At 40.9% G+C, this 19,980-nt stretch overlaps 2 protein-coding genes across 4 annotated transcripts; both read right to left on the bottom strand.

The window, feature by feature from the left end:
* Window positions 1-9,356, bottom strand: LOC147838510 (uncharacterized). 3 transcript variants are annotated; one of them, XM_087304467.1, is made up of 13 exons: window positions 9,186-9,356; window positions 7,960-8,101; window positions 6,991-7,601; window positions 6,873-6,914; window positions 6,579-6,775; window positions 6,356-6,475; window positions 6,236-6,283; window positions 6,030-6,110; window positions 5,363-5,952; window positions 5,208-5,258; window positions 5,088-5,132; window positions 4,815-4,879; window positions 1-4,657 (listed from the first exon to the last, which is right to left on the bottom strand). In XM_087304467.1, the coding sequence occupies exons 3-9, from the start codon at window positions 7,139-7,141 to the stop codon at window positions 5,860-5,862; spliced, it is 732 nt and encodes a 243-aa protein (XP_087160593.1). In that variant the 5' UTR covers window positions 7,142-7,601; window positions 7,960-8,101; window positions 9,186-9,356; the 3' UTR covers window positions 1-4,657; window positions 4,815-4,879; window positions 5,088-5,132; window positions 5,208-5,258; window positions 5,363-5,859. The 3 variants fall into 3 exon arrangements, with proteins under 3 accessions (XP_087160593.1, XP_087160592.1, XP_087160594.1); XM_087304466.1 differs by lacking the exon at window positions 9,186-9,356 and adding an exon at window positions 8,181-8,371; XM_087304468.1 differs by lacking the exons at window positions 6,030-6,110; window positions 6,236-6,283; window positions 6,356-6,475; ... (3 more) ...; window positions 7,960-8,101; window positions 9,186-9,356 and having other exon boundaries at window positions 4,114-4,302; window positions 4,454-4,657; window positions 5,363-5,475.
* A 6,014-nt stretch (window positions 9,357-15,370) lies between these two features.
* On the bottom strand, window positions 15,371-19,463 carry LOC147838509 (uncharacterized). Its single transcript, XM_087304830.1, has 2 exons — window positions 19,428-19,463; window positions 15,371-16,399 (listed from the first exon to the last, which is right to left on the bottom strand). Exons 1-2 carry the CDS (start codon window positions 19,461-19,463, stop codon window positions 15,371-15,373), a joined length of 1,065 nt encoding a protein of 354 aa, XP_087160956.1.
* Window positions 19,464-19,980: the final 517 nt, after the last annotated feature.

Genomic DNA, 19,980 nt, shown 5'->3' with positions numbered 1-19,980 from the left:
GTGTTACATTTTAATGTCATTTTGCATACAAATAGTACGTGAGCATTTTACAAATGGGGTGTCAAATCAATATTTTGATTATTGTTTTCATATTGCACATATGTCAAGGAGAATGCAAATTTAAGTAAAGTAATATATTTAAAAACTATGATCTGCTTCCATATGCCATCTCCCTGTTCGCTCCAGTGCAAATTCATTGTCTTTCTTCTCTGCCGTGTTAGCCTGTGTATAAATAGCCTTTTCCCTTCACTTTCGTCAGTTGGTGAAGTTTCTCGACACTGGCCTGCTTGGTTTGGGACTTGTGGAGCTGTGCATCAATGGACTTGGTCTTCAATGTTTGGACTTACAGCAGGGACAATTAAGGGCACACTCACACTATGCTATCCCGATTTGTTTGAGAAGTGTGAGTGCTCCAAATCGCGCTCAGGCGCAGTTCAGTTGGCCAGCCCTGGCTCGGTTGGAAGAGGTTTTCCAGAAAGCAGTTCACTTGGGCTTTGACGCAGTATGCTTGTTGTGTGAATGCAAAGCAGGGCTGAGCCCGAAACTGAAGAAGCAATGTCACTTTTAGGGGACTGTTTCACATGAATTTAATGATTATTCTTAATTTTCAATGAACGCAAACTGTCGTAGTTTATTAAAGACACAAACCCCTCGCTGCACTTCAGCTGCACCTTCAGAAAACCTCCTAATACCTGTAGCATGAGGACTTTTATGATAATTTCTGAGCTTAAAAATTTGTGAATCTGTTCAGCAAAGTGTTTGACTGCACTGCATATCAAATGACTAAAAATAATACAAAATAATATAACTAAAGCAGTCTCCACTGTGCTAAGAGCGCTTCTCTTCCTGTTAAACTGAACAGTCACATCATCGATGATGTAAGTGTGCTCAGGTCCAGTAGGTAAAAATGCAATGTGAGTACAGGCCGAGCGGGAGAGGGGATAGTGGACAATCACGGTTGGCACGTTTCAAGGCATACCTAATGTGAGTATGCCCTAAACCACACTGAACTGAACTAAACTGAACTTCAACTCTGAAAACTGGACTGACAGCTTAAATTTACTAGAACTTCTATGTTAAGCAGCTTTGACACAATTTAGATTGTAAAAATGCTATAGAAATGAAGATTAATTGAATTTGCATGACTTGATTTGCCATCTCCACCTTAACACTGCCCCCTCCCAATAACATATACACAGGATAACTCTGCTCAATTTAAACTTGTGTAGACTAAATTAGACTCATGCAGACTCACATAGATTTCTTAAAGATGCTGTTTGACTGCATCACAACCTGAACAAAAAATTATGCTTGTAACAATCGTCAGGGGTGCCACACCAAAGACCTCAGCTATCTTGTCAGCCACATCCAAAGTGTGCTGCCTTCTTTGAGGACTTTTATTCATTCATTAATTTGCTGCCTAGTCCCTTTATTAATCTGGGGTCGCCACAGCGGAATGAACCATCAACATATCCAGCATATGTTTTACGCAGGGGATGCCCTTCCAGCCACAACTTATCACTGGGAAACCCATACACTGGCTGTTTCTCAATATGCGTTCTTCAGCGGTCTTGCGTCCTCGTGTTCTCGTGCAACGTCATCATCAGCTGCCTAAGTTCAGTTCCAATACTCAAGACCGCAAGTATGGAGGACGCGTGAAACTTCCCGGATATGATCTTGATATCGAGGACGCACTGATGCAAACTTGAGCACCGAACTTGCTCTGGAAGTCCCAGAAGTCATTGCGACTGGAGGTGGGAAGCGCAGCATTTTATTTAGATTTATTCTTAAAGTTCAGAGATATAACTTATTTACCTCAGGAGTTTCCCTAAATGAAACGGTGAAAGTAAACATTAACATAAATATCTTAATAAAGGAATAAACACAATAAGGGTTGTTTGTTTGCTGAAATTCATATTAAAATTTGATTTATTTATATTATGCAGAGTATATTTATAATGTTTTTATGCAAAGTATATATTTTGAAGAGGGGGAAAACAATAAATCGGTGTATGAAGGCTGTAATGTTTAAATAATTTCCATTTAAAACATATGAAGGTCACGTGACCATCAGGAAGAACGCAGCATCCCATTTCTCAAAGGACGCGTTCTCTGCCCTCGCGGTCTCGTGAGTTAGTTCTTCCGAGGACACCTGGCAAGACCGGTCTCCACAAGAATGCAAGTCCGTTCTCTGCGTTCTTGGAATTGAGAAACAGCCACTGTCACTCTCATTCACACACATACACTAAGGACAATTTAGCTTACCCAATTAACCTTTGGACTGTGGGGGAAATTGGAGCACCTGGAGATAACCCACGTGAATGCAGGGAGAACATGCAAACTCCACACAGGGAGAACATGCAAACTCCACACAGGAATGCCAGCTGACCCAGCTGAGGCTTGAGCCAGCGACCTTCTTGCTGTAAGGCGACAGTACTACCTACTGCACCACCACGTCACCCCGAGGACTTTTATATTGAAATAATTTTATATTGGTACACTGCCAACTTGTAGTTATTCAAGTTTTTGTCTTCAGTTCAAGCAGGAAGTCTTCTAGAGTACATGGTTGCATTATGGTGCATCAGATATTGTTTCTGGCATGCTATTCCTGAGGAATTATTTGTTCATCAATATACAGGCTGACAATCTTGCACATTAATAACAGCTAAGTACTTCAATACATAAATAATACTTCAAGAGTTGTTTTGTGAACATATAAACTACTTGTCTGTAAACTAGGTCTCACTATTTATCAGTACTGTATTGCAGTGCCTTAGATATATTTTGTTTGTGTATTTTGTCTGATCTTTTGCCTAGAAAATAGCAACATTTACTTTTACGTTAGTTATAGCTATAATAGTTATAGCTCTACTATAAAAGATCTGAGTGTCATATTAGACAGCATACATCCCATGTCAAAAAAATGCCTTCTTTCATCTGAAAAATATTGCAAAGTAACGAAGTATGCAATCCATCTCAGATGCAGAAAAGCTAGTCCATGCTTTTATGACTTTAAGACTGGATAACTAATGCTCTGTTTGCTGGCTGCCCAGCATCCTCTATTAACGAACTTCAGCTAGTACAAAATGCAGCAGCCAGAGTTCTTACCAGCACTAGAAAATATGATCATATCACCCCAATTTTATCCTCCTTACACTGGCTGCCTGTTCAGTTTCGTATTGAATTTAAGGTAACACTTTACAATAACAGTATACATGAATAATGATGTATTAATATGTAAACTAAACATTACTTTATTATGAATTAATGATGAGTTAAGGTATGCACTAATTATGAATTAACTTTAACTACAACATGATTCACATGAGTTCATGTGTGAATAATGGCTACCTTAATTACTTGTTAGTTCATGATTGTTTGTTAATGTATTAATTACCACATTAGTTTATGCTTAATTTAACCATGATGAACTCATGATATGTTAATGTATAATTATGTTGTGACTTTACTTGGAGGGCAGATCATCATTAACCGATTCTTAACTACTTATGAACTCCTCATGCACGTCCAACTAGTGAGTTTACACTGAATAACAATAGAAAAGTGTTCTGTCAACATCAACATAAACAGGAGTTCATAAGTAGTTAAGGATGAGTTAATAGTGATGTGCCCCTCCAAGTAAAGTCATGACATAACTATACATTAACAGCTCATGAGTTCATGTTGCTTACATTTAGCCTAAACTTAAATTTTAATTAATACATTAATTAACAACATGTACTAACAAGTAATTAAGGTAGTCGTTATTCACACATGAACTTATGTGACTCGTGTTGTACTTAAAGTTAATTCATGATTAGTGCATACCTTAACTCATCATTAATTCATAACAAAGTAATGTTTAGTTTACATATTAATACATCATTATTCATGTACTGTTATTGTAAAGTGTTACCGAATTTAAATATAGCTTCTTACCTATAAAGCTCTAAATAATCTAGCTCCTGTTTATCTAACCAATCTTCTGTCTAATCAATCCAACCCGCATGAGTTGGCATGGCCTGTACAAATATACAGATAAACCAATTAATAAAATAAAACACACACTGCAGAACATAAGCATGCTCATGTACATACATGTTTTGTGATTACCTCTGGGAGGAGACATCCACAAATGAACTCCACCTCATCATTGAAGGTCAGCTGTGTTTTGGTTTTATTAAGAATTCCTCTGATGTAGTCACAAATGATTGACTGGGACTGCTCATTCTTAATGTAGACAGGCACTTGAGAACGGGGTTTTAGTGGAAACCAATTTGACCTTTTCCCACCGAGTATATCCTTTGGGCCATAGAAGGAAATTATATTTCATATGTAAATGCACAAGTAATTAATTATATTTGGCAAATAATAGTTAAATTGTCACTTGACTATATTTAAGTCAACCATACTCAGAGTCTAGAGGAGTAATTTAAAGTGGAACCATCTGTACCACCAAATGCTGCTCTGCTGATTTTGATGTGATAATCAAGTCCACTAATCTTTTGTCATTCCTTTCCCGATCTTGAACTGCTTGGACATGTGCTGGAAGATTGGATGTGGTTTTTCTTTTCACCCTAAAAAGGGGCAGAATCTTTCCATCCAAGACACTTCTTGCCTCCTCAGTCCAGAAAGCAAATCTGTGCCCATACTGTAGCTTTTAATAACAAGACAAGACAAAATCCATAACAACTGGTCACCGGTAAGAGAGATTTTAAGTATGTTTTGTTATTCATGTTACAAGTTGTTGTATTGACACAATATAAATTTTAAATTTTACAGATTTACAAGAAAAAAAAAAAATACTGACATACCCATCAATTTGAAATTGTTCCATGAGTAGAAGGCACCACCACTGACGGATGATAGGCATGTCCATCTGAAAGAAAGACTGTTTAGTCTGACAGTTAACCAACATGTTTTTGTTAATACATGATGTTGGGTGTGCTTGCAATAACCATGCCCCTTTTTTTAAAAGATATGTTGCTTAGAAGAAAGCAAGATAATATACACTAAAATAGTTACATTTTAGCTATGATTAAGAAAAGCACCAACAAAATAAAGTTACATAAATAATAAAATAATACCTCCTGGAATTGAAACCCAATGCCACACACCATTGAGAGGGTGTACTGAAAAGAGAGAAGCCACAGTCATTTACAATGTTTACAAAATCTTTAAATCAATTAACTCAATTTATATCTTACCATGAGTACAAAAACACCACAATCATTCCCTCTTGTCTGACGTGGCAACGCCTAAAATAGGCAAAGCAAATCAATTTTATTTTAGAATAATGTACAAAAAGTTTAATTGTTGTAAAAGCCAAATAATATATTTTTTTTTAAAGTTGATTCCTCACTGAAAAATCATATCCAGTCTTTTCAGTCCATGTCCCATGATCCACTTGGTAAGCAATTTTCCTGTAAACTAAACATATTAGTAGTAATACTAACAATTACAGCTCACCTCAACTCTAGAACACCATGCATATAAAAGGCTAGAAGAACATAGCCAGAAGTTCAAGAAACGGCTATAGAAACGTAGCCAAAAGTGACAGAACTATAATACACGGTTAGGAAATAAATAGAAATGGCTATAGGAACGTAGCCATATATCACATAAAGGCTGACCTAAGACCTAAAAATTGCCCTGTATTCCTCATCTCCAAATCCTGATTAATGCTCTGCGTACAGAGAGTCTAAAAACACCATCTCTCTTCGAAGCGGCATCATTATCTACAATGTTAAAGGTGTAAAAATATTTCATTTGAACATTATTGCTTCTTCCAAGATTTTTCAGTGTTTTATTTTAGAAACACACACATTGCAATACCAATCAATGTATGCACTAGACATTTCAATATTTTCTTACACAGACAACAAAGTGGTCTGATCCATTGGCATTTGTCCATGCTGGAAAGGTTAACAGGTCTTTCAAGTCTGCATCTTCCTAGAATTGATCAGGACAGTTATGTCGTTTAATTTAGGTTGTACTTCTCACACAGTAAATACAGTACATACACGCACCGGTAATCCAGTAACAATGTTGTTAGGAGTTTCTTTCCACACAGGGACAACATAAAAGTCCTCAATGTATATGTCCTTGCCCTACATGAATAAAAAGAAACTGTTGACAATGACATGAACATTTTCACACAGTTTAGATTTTTTTTTTTTTAAATTTGGATCAAGTTAAAACAATGTATATAAATATTATGTTTTATAGTACATACAATTTGTCGAGCCATTTCACAAAGAAGCTTCATGCAGGCGTTTCCAATCTGCAATAAATACTTTGATAAGTCAATGTTTTTAATAAAAAAAAAGTTATAATAAAAAAACAGACTGCTTACATGGGAGTCCATGTCCCTCAACAATCCAAGGCTCCAAAATTCTTCTCGAATAAGGCACATTTGCCCCTCCTTCACAATTATTTCACTGCCAGGGCAATTTCGGTCCAGCACATAATCAAGCTGTAATAATAATAACAATAAATATGTGTGTGTGTGTGTGTGTGTGTGTGTGTGTGTGTGTGTGTGTGTGTGTGTGCGTTTGTATGTAATGGTAATTGTTCACCAGTTTCTCTTGTAATAGATGCCAGTCCCTCTCCCAAGGCTTAGTAGGTTTCAAAAAATTCAGAAGAGTGGTAGGTTCACAAGCTGTTTTTTCTGTAATTGGTACTGATGACAGAGGAGATGTGAGTGATGTTATGCCTGGTGATGCAGCGGTCGTTTGTAAAGTCACAATATTTTCTGGCAGTGCTGTCAGTGGTCCTTAGAGTACATTAAAGCATCAAAATTAGAAAATAACACATAATAATTAGAGAACAGAAACTTGACACTGAGCAACTGGAAAGAACAGTCAAATTACCAAGTGACATGTCCATGCATTTCTCTGTGGAGGATGGATTTTCTATAAATACAAATATACACATAAGTACAGTTATGGATATAGTGATGTATTTGTTACAAAGTAAGGGAAACATTACCTAACACAACCTGGCTACGGTCATTCATGTGAATGTTTTTGTTGAATTCCTTTTTTATGTCATGAAGACGTTTCTCGTTTTTTCTGACATTGTAATGGTGGAAGATGTTTCGCATGAGGAAAACATGTGTGGATGGCAATGCCATGTTCATAAAGTAGTTATTTTTCTTTAGCTTTGAAAAAAGCTGTTCTGCAGCCTGACTGTTAACTTTGCCAGCTAGTTGAGGCACAAGACGAAGCTTCCTCAGTGAATCACGAGGATCTTTTGTGTTGTCTTCGTGAAAGCGGTCATACAGAACATAGTGTTCTGCAGAACCAGTTATTGGATGACCATGCGGATCTGGCTTTTTTGCAGTTGTAATTTTCCTGATTTTGCTTTTGCAATATTTTCAGTGGTTGGTTCGAGTAACCTTCCCTCGAAAGGTGTGAAAGTTATGGGTTGCCTTAAATTTGTGTGGGTGGACAGTCCACGGGCAAAGGCATAAATAACAACATTAGGCAGATGCTTCCAAGACAGAAGCATATCTGCAAAATCCCGTGGACTTTCTGCTCGCAGATTACATTTTATACTGTAAACTATGCCACAAGGACACATGATGACAGCCCAACCTCCTGGAACAGACAAAAAAGATAAGCAAATAGTTAAGAAAACATAATCAAATCCCATTAATGACATTGCGACTTAAATGACCATAGGTTATGATGGAGGGCAGTGGCATTAACCTTAACAAAGTATACTTTTAAAAAATTTAAAGATGGAGTGCCTCAGAGATGTAAATACACTCCCCCACACGGAAAGCATCAATACACCCTGGTGTCAGACGAGGCCACCTCCAACACCCCCCAGAGCTGTACACCACCAGTCACTCCCCAATCAGTGCCAAGCAGAAAACAGGACCCATTATGTCTATGTGACTTTGTACATTTCTGATTTATTTGTAATATTTTAATGTGCAACATTGAGGTTTACCTGAAGCAGCCCAAATCTTTTCAAAAACCTTGTCATAGGCCTGCCTTGATCTCATCTCCTCCGAAAGTCGCAGGAGTAGATCTGTGCGAGAGCCTTTGGCATCTAAACCACACTCTTGACACAGTCTTCTTATCACTCCCACCTATCACATAAAAAAACACATGTTAAATGAAATGCCAACACTGACAAATAATACATATAATTAGCATTAAATATTTTACTTTCTGTTTTGAAAGTACGTCCTTTAAGCGATCTTCAGAGACAGTTATTTCTGTTCGTTCTGCAGTTTTTGCTTTGTGCACTTTCTCAAATTCAGTGTTGAGAACAACATTCGCTATGCGAGTCTTACTCCCGATCCAGGGTGCCCAAAAGTTGTAACTAGGTGTAACACAAAATGGAATGTTTTTTTGACCTTTAGGACAAACAAACATGTTAGTACATTAGTGGATTTAGATTGCACTCCTGAAAACACTTATGAAAATAAATAATGATGACAAGCCATTCCTGATATAATAAATTTATATTCGAGCAATTCGTTCTTCTGTCAGTGCCTTCCAAAACATATCTAAATCCACCTCTCCATTAAAATCTTGTGGAGGCTGTGAAAGATCACTCACTAAGTGTGGTTTATTCATAAACTAATTTCGAGAGGATCACGTGCTTATAATAAACACGGCTGGCTCCTTGTTAGCTCCGTAATCAGCCCTATTAGATGATTACGGAAGCATTATAAATAACCTGAGTTTTCCACTCCAGTTATCTTCGTCTTGAAGCTCGCTTCCCGCTACAAAACGCTCCAGCATCGCACCATTTAACCTATCGATACGGAAGAACACACAACAACAACAACAACAACAACAACAACAACAACAAACAACAACTCCAGCCAGAGCTCCACTCTCCCTGAGAATTCAGCCGTAGCCTCGCCAAAATCGAGCCTGAATTCCCGCAAAAACGCCGGTGCTGCCCACCAGCTCTTCCATCTCCACTTCAAACTGCCTCACGCAAACGCAGTCCACAACTCCACCTAAACTCTCTAGGCGTCGACGATCCAAAACATCGCAAAAGCCTAACTCACTGCTTCCTAGCGGTGCACCCTCGGTAACGTATAGTACGCTTTTAAGGGGAAGCATCGCGGAAACAACTAATCTCCATCAAAGACTAAACCTATTTACAAATCTTTTAAAAACAAGACTTGCGTGATTAGAAGATTCATAAGAACTCACCCTTCAAGCCCGTCCACAAATCCATAAGTAAATCACTGCAAAGATCACGACATTAATCCACGACATATTGATACATCGATGGACCGCGCTGTTATTATCCAAACTAGTCGCTGGTGTGCCGCAGTGTCTTCACACAACACTGGTAAACAAACTTGGCCTCCGATCTTGATTGACGCCCCATCGAGCCAATAGCGAAGGAGCAGCGCCCTCATCCAATGCGCTTTTAAAACTCGATATGGTTCCGCCCTCTCAACAATTCATGAATGAACCCAGCCATAAAAGACTCGTGAATGAACTGAGACAGACATGCTTGCGAATTAAGTTAAGATTAAGAATTTTAGAAGTTAAGATTCCTAACATGTATTTAAACAAATTAAGTAAAGCCCATAACTAACATTCCATTCATACAGTTTCCACTAAGTAGTGTATTAAGCGTTTGATGTTGGGATTTGATATAATAAATAAATAAATTGACAAATAATAATAATGATAAATGAATGAATTAATAATAATAATAATAATAAATAATAATAAATAAAATAAATAAAAACCTCTGCCAGATATGATAGCATTTAACTTCTGTAAAGACTACTACCCAACCAGTGAGAATTTAACACAAAGTCCAATCGTAATACGTCAATGACCCATACTTGCATATACAGTGCCATATGTAACTTATAATGGCACGCCAGCTGGAGGTGAAAATGGTAAAGAAACTAACTTTTCGCTTGACTGCATGAATAGGACATATAAATAAATCTTCAAGAAGAATTTCTAGGACCACCAGACAAGCTACACCCCATATCCCCAGCTCTGCATCCACCTGCTATCCTGTGGGGGAACAAATGCCCACCTCGATCATCCTCGCAAACTGCGACAACGAAGCTCACAATTGTCCATGCTCTTATTAAGATGCCTTGCATTAGATATCAGCTAAAACAATTTTGTCATGTTTGCTACACATGTATCATGTTGTAAATTAAATTTCTGATTTTTTTTTCTTGTTTCTCATTCCAGACATTAGGACAGCCGGCCCAGAAGCTGACCTTCATCCAATCTATTACACTCCACACCCATTCCAAATGCAATCACCATCTACACAAGGATGCATTTCCAATCATACAGCCCACATCCACAATGCCATATTCACATTAGTCTTCGGGTTTTGAGATTCTCTGAATTACCATCAGTTGCAATCCCACAATCCACCTCACCATATCTGATCTGACTGGAGGAACACTATCTCTCTCCATTAAGCAAGCAAACCGATTATTTCGGCAAAGCATGTCCTATATACATTTTTCGACATCCCTTCCCCCACTCACACAATTCAAATGTTTTAAGTGTAAGCACAACTTAAACTATCCCATACACCCATACATTTTCACTCACCACAGTTCCAACTTATTTAGGGGTTGCCTAAATTTTTCTATTACTGCAGCAGGGATGCTCTAAGCAAGCTCTATACACTTACAAGTCCAATAACACTCGTCACACTGCCCTGCACTAATACAGCAGTAAATGCTTCTGCAGGAGCACACATTGTCTCCATACTGATCCTCTGCAGCAGCAGAATCGCTCCACTGTGCCATACTCACCCATTGCACCTGTAGCTAAGCCCTCATTCACTTCCTCTCTACATATCACTACTAACAGTATTTATATTCTTGCTAGAGCATTCAAAACTCTCCAATACCGATCACTACTGCACCTATCCAATAGCAGTAGCGCTCCGCTGAGCTTCACTCACCATAGCATCACAACAACCGCAGTGACACTCTACCTGAGCCCCTACTTACTTTCATCTCCACACATCACTTCTGATATTTAATATTTTTGTGGGAGCACCTATAATGCTCCAATTCTGATTACCACCGTACCTGCAACAGCAGAGATGCTCAGCCAAGCCTTATTCTCCCATTGCACCACTGTCACAGCGCAGCTCCTTTCCTTCCCACTCCCCAACACTGCACAGCAGTTATACATTTTCGGGAAAGCGTACCCGCCTCCCGACATTGACTTCCACCACACCTCTGCAACAGCAGAGAAGCTGCAGAGCTTCTTTTCCCCCCCGCTTCACTGTCGCAGCAGTGACGCTCTGCCTGAGCTCACATACACTTCCATTCAACATACCACTATTGACACTTCACAACAGTTTAAACGCCTCCATAAAAGCGTTTACTCGTTATTATCGTCTAGCCCAATTACACGTAACAGCCTCAGCGTGATGCATGTATACATTTGGAGAGGATATCAATTCATTCTCACAGCTCGCACTCACGACATCCACTATCTTGAATACAAGGACTGAAATTTAATTCTGCCTGTTCCCCCCCCCCCCCTTTCAGCGCTCCCAGTTCAGCAAATAATCTCCCCCTATCTCTCTCCCAAGAGTGCCTGAACCCCGACCCCAACAGGAGCAAAACTTTTTTCCCCAAGGCTACCAGTATAAAATCTTTTCAGTCTTCACTTCCTTCCTGCGTCAAGTTTCTCCGCACCTCCTTCTTCTCCTTTCTAGCGTTGAGTTCCTCCGCACCTCCTTTCCTTCCTTCAAGCGTCAAATGCTTCCGCTCTTTCCTCCATCCCCTCCCACTCTCCCCCCACCACCTCAACATCTTTTACTCCCTACCCCTTTCCAGCGTCGAGTTTCTCGGCTACTTTTCTCTTTTCAGCGTCAAGTTGCTCCGCTACTATCTCTTCCTTCTAGTGTTGTTCTTCCGCTACTCTCATCTCTTCAGCCTAAGTATCACCATTCAAGGCCTGACTCCCCCGGAGTCAATCAATTACCCCAAACCCCCCCCCCCCCCCCTCCACAATCGACAACTTTCTTGTTTTCTAGCGTTGAGTTCCTCCGCATCTCCTATTCTATGTTCTAAAGCGTTGAGTTCCTCCGCACCTCCTTTCCTTCCTTCAAGCGTCGAATGCTTCCGCTCTTTCCTCCATCCCCTCCCACTCTCCCCCCACCACCTCAACATCTTTTACTCCCTACCCCCTTTCCAGCGTCGAGTTTCTCTGCTACTTTTCTCTTTTCAGCGTCGAGTTGCTCCGCTACTATCTTTTCCTTCTAGTGTTGTTCTTCCGCTACTCTCATCTCTTCAGCCTAAGTATCACCATTCAAGGCCTGACTCCCCCGGAGTCAATCATTTACCCCAAACCCCCCCCCCTCCACAATCGACAACTTTCTTGTTTTCTAGCGTTGAGTTCCTCCGCATCTCCTATTCTATGTTCTAAAGCGTTGAGTTCCTCCGCACCTCCTTTCCTTCCTTCAAGCGTCGAATGCTTCCGCTCTTTCCTCCATCCCCTTCCACTCTCCCCCCACCTCCTCAATATCTTTTACTCCCTACCCCCTTTCCAGCGTCGAGTTTCTCCGCTTTTCTTTTTCAGCGTTGAGTTGCTCCGCTACTATCACTTCCTTCTAGCGTTGAGTATTCCGCTACTCTTACCTTTCCAGTCTAAGCTTAGACTCCCCCGGAGTCCTGCCCAGCCCACCTCCTATAGGAGTCTCCACCACCCCCTCCCCATTTAGACTCCTGTAGGAGCCTAATCTTTCAGCTCTAACTCCCACGGAGTTACCCCAAGAGCTAAGACTGCCACGGAGTCCCCCCTCCCCTCTCTCTCTCGCCCCGGCCAAATACGCATCTTTCCTACCTTCTAGCGTTGAGTTCCTCCGCATCTCCTGTCCTATATTCCCTAGCGTTGAGTTCCTCCGCATCTCTTTCTCTTCCTTCCAGCGTCGAATGCTTCCGCTCTTTCCTCTCCCCCCTCTTACAACTTCTCTCCTCTCCCCACCGTTAACTCCCAATCCCCCTTTCAGCGTTGAGTTTCTCCGCTACTTTCTTTCTTCAGCGTTGAGTTTCTCCGCTACTTTACTATTTTCAGCATTGAGTTCCTCCGCTACTCTTTCTATATTTCAAAAACATCACTCACCAATCTGACTCCCAAGGAGTCTTCCCACGTTCTGACTCCCCCGGAGTCCTGCTCAGCCCACCACCTACAGGAGTCTCCACCTCTCCCTCCCTTCCCAGACTCCTGTAGTAGTCCAATCCTACAGCTCTAACTCCCACGGAGTTGACCCAGAGCTCTGATCCCCATAGGTTTCTTTTCTTTACCTTTCCAGCGTCGAGTTCCTCCGCATCTCATGCTCTCTTCTTCCCAGCGTTGAGTTCCTCCGCATCCTCTTTACTTCCTTCCAGCGTCGAATGCTTCCGCTCTTCTCTCCACCCCCTCTACAACCCCTCTCCCCTACCCACTACATTCCCCTTTCCCAGCGTTGAGTTCCTCCGCTACTTTTCTTCTTTCAGCGTTGAGTTACTCCGCTACTTTCCTATTTCTAGCACCAAATCCCTCTGCTACTCTCCTTTCTTCCGTTAAGCTCCCCAACCCTGCCTCCCCGAACCCAACTCCAACAGAGTCCCCAGCCTCTCCTAAGAATCAGTTTCAACTTTCTCCTGCAGTAACCTATCTCACTTCAATTGACATTCAGCAGCCGGATATGGCACTGACCTCTCGCCTTTTGGGGGGCACTTCAATACGCGGCTGCTGTCCCGAGATGAAAACCTTTGCCTTTTGGGGAGTTCTCGAGACCTACCTGACCTCGAATTCCCCTCTCGCCCTTCTAACGGGAGGGAGCCCCGGGCTCGAGGATATTACGAGCTCAGGGCTCTCTCCCGGGACAGCATGCCAAATACGCTTTATTGATTATCAGCTAAGTGTGAACTCTTGAAGTGTGGTTTATTCATAAACTAATTTCGAGAGGATCACGTGCTTATAATAAACACGGCTGGCTCCTTGTTAGCTCCGTAATCAGCCCTATTAGATGATTACGGAAGCATTATAAATAACCTGAGTTTTCCACTCCAGTTATCTTCGTCTTGAAGCTCCCCCCCTTCCACCCCTACATCCTCCCACTTTTTCTGATCGGGCGCCACGGTGGCCCAGTGGCTAGCACTGTTGCCTCACAGCAAGAACACCGCTAGTCCAACCCATCGGGCTGGTTGGTGTTTCTGTGTGGAGTTTGCATGTTCTCCCCGTGTTCGCGTGGGTTTTCCCCGGGTTCCCCGGTTTCCTCCCACCGTCCAAAAACATAAACCATAGCAATCGACTAAAACAAATTATCACCTAATACAACCTGAGTTTACACTTCTCACGGTGACAAGCAGGGGAGTTCTCGAGACCTACCTGACCTCGAATTCCCCTCTCGCCCTTCTAACGGGAGGGAGCCCCGGGCTCGAGGATATTACGAGCTCAGGGCTCTCTCCCGGGACAGCATGCCAAATACGCTTTATTGATTATCAGCTAAGTGTGAACTCTTGAAAGAAAATAAATACATACTATAAACTTACTAATAGTTTTACTAATAAGACTTACCTCTCTGCAGTAAAAAGGAAAGATATTTACCAGATAGATGAAAGGATGCCTTCTTGTGGAGGTCCATTATGACCACAGGTGGATGGTCACCACAAGATACACATGAATACTCGTATTCATGGTCAGTTAGGGCCTCAAAATGCAGATAGCCGTGGAGAAGAGTAACTGCTGAGGGGAAAACCTGTAGTTACCTCCAAGTACTCCACTACTCTGCTGACTGCTGTATGCACCTATGGTAAAGAAATCACAGTTAATCAGTACTTATATAGGCAAGGCAAGGCAAGTTTATTTATATAGCACATTTCATTCACAATAGTATTTCAAAGTGCTTTACATAAACAAGAATAAAAGAGACAAGTATAAGTAAATAAAAACAAAGAATAAAAATGATTTAAAAAACAGTTAAAAACATAATAGTGTGAACTGTCGGACGTAGCACAGTGCTCATTCAGTAAAGACACAGCTAAACAGATGTGTTTTAAGTCTTGATTTGATGGTGCCTAATGTTGCCTAACGTAAAATCAACACTATGAAGAAATCCTATTGTTGTAAAAAATAATATATTGTATAACATATAATATATGTATTGTATAACGATTACCTGCAACAGGTTTCTTATGGTGAGGCAGAGAGAGAGTTCAAGGAGGACATGGTCATTGAAGTTATGCAAACCATTAGCCCACTCTTGGTAACGGTACACCATTCCACAGAAAGGACAAAATTTTTAATGGGTTGAAATATCTGCAGATACAGAATGTAAAATAAATGGTTTAGTATCTTTTTCATACTTAAAATAAAATAAAATATGTAAGTAACAATTATCCACCTTGGACAATTCCTGTAGTTGTAAGAATTTTCGCTTTACGTGTAATGCAGACAGGATCACTGAGCAATGTGCGGTCTGAGCAGTGGTAGCACATTGTCTCATCAGGGATTAGGTGTTTTGGAAAGTCCTTATAGTCTGAAGAAAGCCTCAAATGACTGGGAATAGTAGATGGTAGCTTTTTATTCATTAAGATGTATTCTACCATGCTCTTTACTTTAGTAATGTCCTTTGGAGGGTAATTCTCACTTTCATCACTTTCCTCCATCGCTGCTGCCTGAAATTCTTCAGCGCTTTCAGTGCTCCGCACTTTTCGGAAGAGTTCAGGGTGAATTTGAAAGAGGTGCCATTTTGCTATGCATTTATGGGTACATGATCTCTGGGTTTTTGCACAGGGACAGTGCCATGAATACTTCTTGGTGTAATATGATACCATGACTCTGCCCAGTCTACTATAATATGATATATTAGGCTCGTAGACCGATATGAACCTTTTTGTTGGTGGGACTCCAATCTTGGATTCAACTGACAGTGGTGCATTTTCTTCTTGGGCTAGTTTTTGACGATTTACACACTGTTTTATTTTGTCCTGCCCAAACCACTTGCTTTTAACCATTTCTTTTAAACTTTCTTCTGTGAGTGAAGGTGAGGTTAAAAATGTTTTGCAGTATGAAACTGACCGGAGGTGAACACATTGGTATGACAGCAGTCCACTTCTCCAAGCCAACTCCATATTAGTCTGGCACTCATTTAATTCACATGAAACACGATGTGGTTCCCCCCATATTTTTATTTGCACATGGAGTGGAGTAGAAGCTCCATGAAAACTTTTGTGGACCATATAGACTCCATTCTGAGGGTCTATGCACTCACTGTTAAGATGAGATGAGGAAGTGATGTCTATCATTTTTGGGGTGTGTTTACGTTCTATATGTCTTTTTAAATTTTTATAGTGGCATATCAAATCACATTTGGGACATTTCTTTAGTTCCTTTGGTTTTTTCCGACAATTTTTTTTAAGGGCCTAGAAATGCCAGAAGTGGTGGGCAGAGCCGTGTCAGTGGATAGAGGCACATGTGTGGCGGGCAGAGCCGTGGCAGTGGAGAGAGGCACATGTATGGCGGGCAGAGCCGTGTCAGTGGAGAGAGGCACATGTGTGGCGGGCAGAGCCGTGGCAGTGGATAGAGGCACATGTGTGGCGGGCAGAGCCGTGGCAGTGGAGAGAGGCACATGTGTGGCGGGCAGAGCCGTGTCAGTGGAGAGAGGCACATGTGTGGCGGGCAGAGCCGTGTCACTGGAGAGAGGCACATGTGTGGCGGGCAGAGCCGTGTCAGTGGAGAAAGGCACATGTGTGGCGGGCAGAGCCGTGTCAGTGGAGAGAGGCACATGTGTGGCGGGCAGAGCCGTGTCAGTGGAGAGAGGCACATGTGTGGCGGGCAGAGCCGTGTCAGTGGAGAGAGGCACATGTGTGGCGGGCAGAGCCGTGTCAGTGGAGAGAGGCACATGTGTGCCGGGCAGAGCCGTGTCAGTGGATAGAGGCACATGTTTGGCAGGCAGAGCTGTGGCAGTGGAGAGAGGCACATGTGTGGCGGGCAGAGCCGTGTCAGTGGAGAGAGGCACATGTGTGCCGGGCAGAGCCGTGTCAGTGGATAGAGGCACATGTTTGGCAGGCAGAGCTGTGGCAGTGGATAGAGGCACATGTGTGGCGGGCAGAGCTGTGGCAGTGGAGAGAGGCACATGTGTGGCGGGCAGAGCCGTGTCAGTGGAGAGAGGCACATGTGTGGCGGGCAGAGCCGTGGCAGTGGAGAGAGGCACATGTGTGGCGGGCAGAGCCGTGGCAGTGGAGAGAGGCACATGTGTGGCGGGCAGAGCCGTGGCAAAAGTTGTGGTGGCTTTAGTGTGAGGGGATGGTGGTTGTTGTTTTTGTTTGCAGAGTCCTAAATGTTTAACAAAATCAGGTTTTCTTAAAATGGTTGATTTGCAGAAGAGGCAGTGATAATGTGGCTGACTTCTGCAGAGGCGTCCACATCTGTGTATTGTAAATTCTGAAAAAAAAAGCAGTATAAGATTGCACTTTAAGTTTTCTTACAATTTTTCACTATAATAAGATGTACATTTTCAAATATTACCTTCATGCTGGACTGATCTATTAAAATGTGCCTGCAGATGTGATTGCACTTTTTTTAATCGTGTTGGTTGGAAAACCGAGGCGTCACAAAATGGACAATGAAAATATGTGCAGCATTTGGTGCACTGTACAGGTACTGGCAGAGACCCCCCTTTTTGAATTGTAATATCCATCTAGGAAAAAAATACACAAGTCACAAGCAAACTATATTTGTTTTAACCTAAGAGAGCTCACAATGTAAATGTTATGCAGATTAATTGATATTTTGATTTCCAGAGATCTTATTTACAATTGTTAACTGTTATTGTGTTACTGTTATTGTCTGTACCACTTTCAGATAGATAATACAGTAATACGTTGAGTAGACCTACATAGCACTTTAATATGTTACAATTAATAATTGCTTTATATACACAATACATTTTATTTTAACATTTTTACTTTAAAGTTTTTTATTTTGCCAGAAATCATTGCTAGAAAAGTGTCCCAGAATGGTACAATAACAGAAAATAAGAGCACGCTGTAAATATCATAAAATAATGCTATATTTTGACTAATTCAAATCAAACACTGAAATATTGTTTGTTAGTGTAATAAGATGTCACATTGATTTTTGCCATAAAACCTGCTAATTTCAAGAATCGCTTTAATAAAATGAATAACCTTACTCACTAGTCCGATGTTGCTACTTCCTAGAAAGTGCTGGTCTGAGCGTGGGTCTCGATACCTGCCGCTTCACCCAACCCAACAGCAGGTGGCACTGTCTGAGAAAATGATAGGTCTGGAAGTGCTGGTCTGAGCGTGCAGGTCTGATCGTGCATTTGGGTCTCCGGGCCTGCAGCCTCACCCTACTTGATAGAGCAGGGATTCTCAACCTGTGAGCCGCAGCCCACTAGTGGGCCTCAGTGATCCTACAGGTGGGCCACGAGATACAATATAATACTATATAATAATATAATTATCAATATAATACTATAATTTTTGGATTTCATTATTAATATGCCATATAAAATTAACGAAGTAATGCACTTTCTCCTGTTCTGTGATCGATTACTTCAAACTGGGCACAAAAACAGCCTCATGATCAGCCTGCAAGAGAGTGAGTTTGAGCCCCTCCTGTCAGTGATTGTTCCTGTAAACGAGCACACTCTGGAAGAAGAGATGTAAAATTCCGTTGATAACAAGTACTGAGGAGTTAACTTCTTGGTTATCAGTCACACAAAGTCACAGCTGTTATAGGTCAAAATTATATGAGGTTAAGCACATAAGGTTAAATGAAGATAAACACATCAGCAAAATTCATTCATTCATTTTCTTTTTGGCTTAGTCCCTTCATTACTCTGGGGTTGCCACAGCGGAATGAACCGCCAACTTATCCAGCATATTATGCAGAGGATGCCCTTCCAGATGCAACCCATCACTGGGAAACACTCATATACTTCCATTCACCCACATACAATACGGCCAATCTAGCTTACCCAATTCACCTATACCACATGTCTTTGGACTTTTGGGGAAAACCAGAGCACCCGGAGGAAACCCACGCGAACACGGGAGAACATGCAGACACATCAGCATAAGTTCATGTATTTAGTTATAAACAGAATTAAACTATTAATGCAAGGATTAGTCTATTAATGCATAGGATGAAGTTAAAACGGATAAAGTTAACTACACTCAGGAGAAAGGTAGATCTCCAGGAACAGGACTAGGCACCCCTGATCTAAACTAAGCTAAGCTAAAAGTGTTCCCACCAGACCATGTATATAATGATTTATAAAGGAATTTTGATGCTTTATTTTGTTATTTTATTTTCATTTACTAGTAGCAGGTTATTTAGGGCTGTATTTTTGACCATTCACATTCATTTGCACACCTTGGTGACAGTGTCAAAATGGCTGCTACAAAAAAAAAAAAAAAAAACATAGCAATCCCATTGTCTAGCAATGACGGCATACATGGCTGAAGAGACAGCGTGACATTTGATCAAATAATGTATAAATGCACATATACTATATATGTGTACATTTTTGACAACTAATTTTGTAATCCTATTTTGGCACTTTACAAAAAGTGATTTTATATACATTTTAAAAATTAAGTTATATGTTTACCAAGATATAAACACTTAATAATTAAACCTCATACTTGATCTGACCTGAACTTAGTAAAATATGTTTTAAAAGTAGTTAATGTAAAAAAAATATATATATATTTAACACCTTTAACATTTAAAACTTGCTGACAAAAGGTCAAAGGATATTTTTGAAGGATTAAAAAAAGGTTTAAAGGATGATTTTTTTTCTTCTGAAAAGTGACATTGGACAGTGTTCAGGAAAATGACATGATAGGCCAGGGTAACTTAACCTCTAATTGATACTGATGTTCACAGTTGACTCTAAAAAGCCACAATGTACTGTACGTACTTTTTGACACACACGTAACCAAGCTGTTAATAATTCACTTACGAATGATTA

Source organism: Danio rerio, chromosome 22, assembly GCF_052040795.2.
Source record: "Danio rerio strain M-AB ecotype USA chromosome 22, GRCz13ab, whole genome shotgun sequence".
Taxonomy (NCBI): Eukaryota; Metazoa; Chordata; class Actinopteri; order Cypriniformes; family Danionidae; genus Danio; species Danio rerio.
The sequence above is the reverse complement of the archived record's forward strand: the minus strand, read 5'-3'. Positions and strand labels throughout refer to the sequence as shown.

Bases quoted from the DNA above. Each gene is read 5' to 3' on its own strand.
- LOC147838509 (XM_087304830.1), bottom strand. From the start codon at position 19,463: ATGTATGCCGTCATTGCTAGACAATGGGATTGCTAT. The intron at 16,400-19,427 runs GTTTTTTTTTTT...TGGCATTTCTAG, and splicing joins CTAGACAATGGGATTGCTAT to GCCCTTAAAAAAAATTGTCG.
- LOC147838510 (XM_087304467.1), bottom strand. From the start codon at position 7,141: ATGAACATGGCATTGCCATCCACACATGTTTTCCTCATGCGAAACATC. The intron at 6,476-6,578 runs GTGAACAATTAC...TTATTATTACAG, and splicing joins ATCTATTACAAGAGAAACTG to CTTGATTATGTGCTGGACCG. The intron at 6,111-6,235 runs GTATGTACTATA...TTATTCATGTAG, and splicing joins GTGAAATGGCTCGACAAATT to GGCAAGGACATATACATTGA.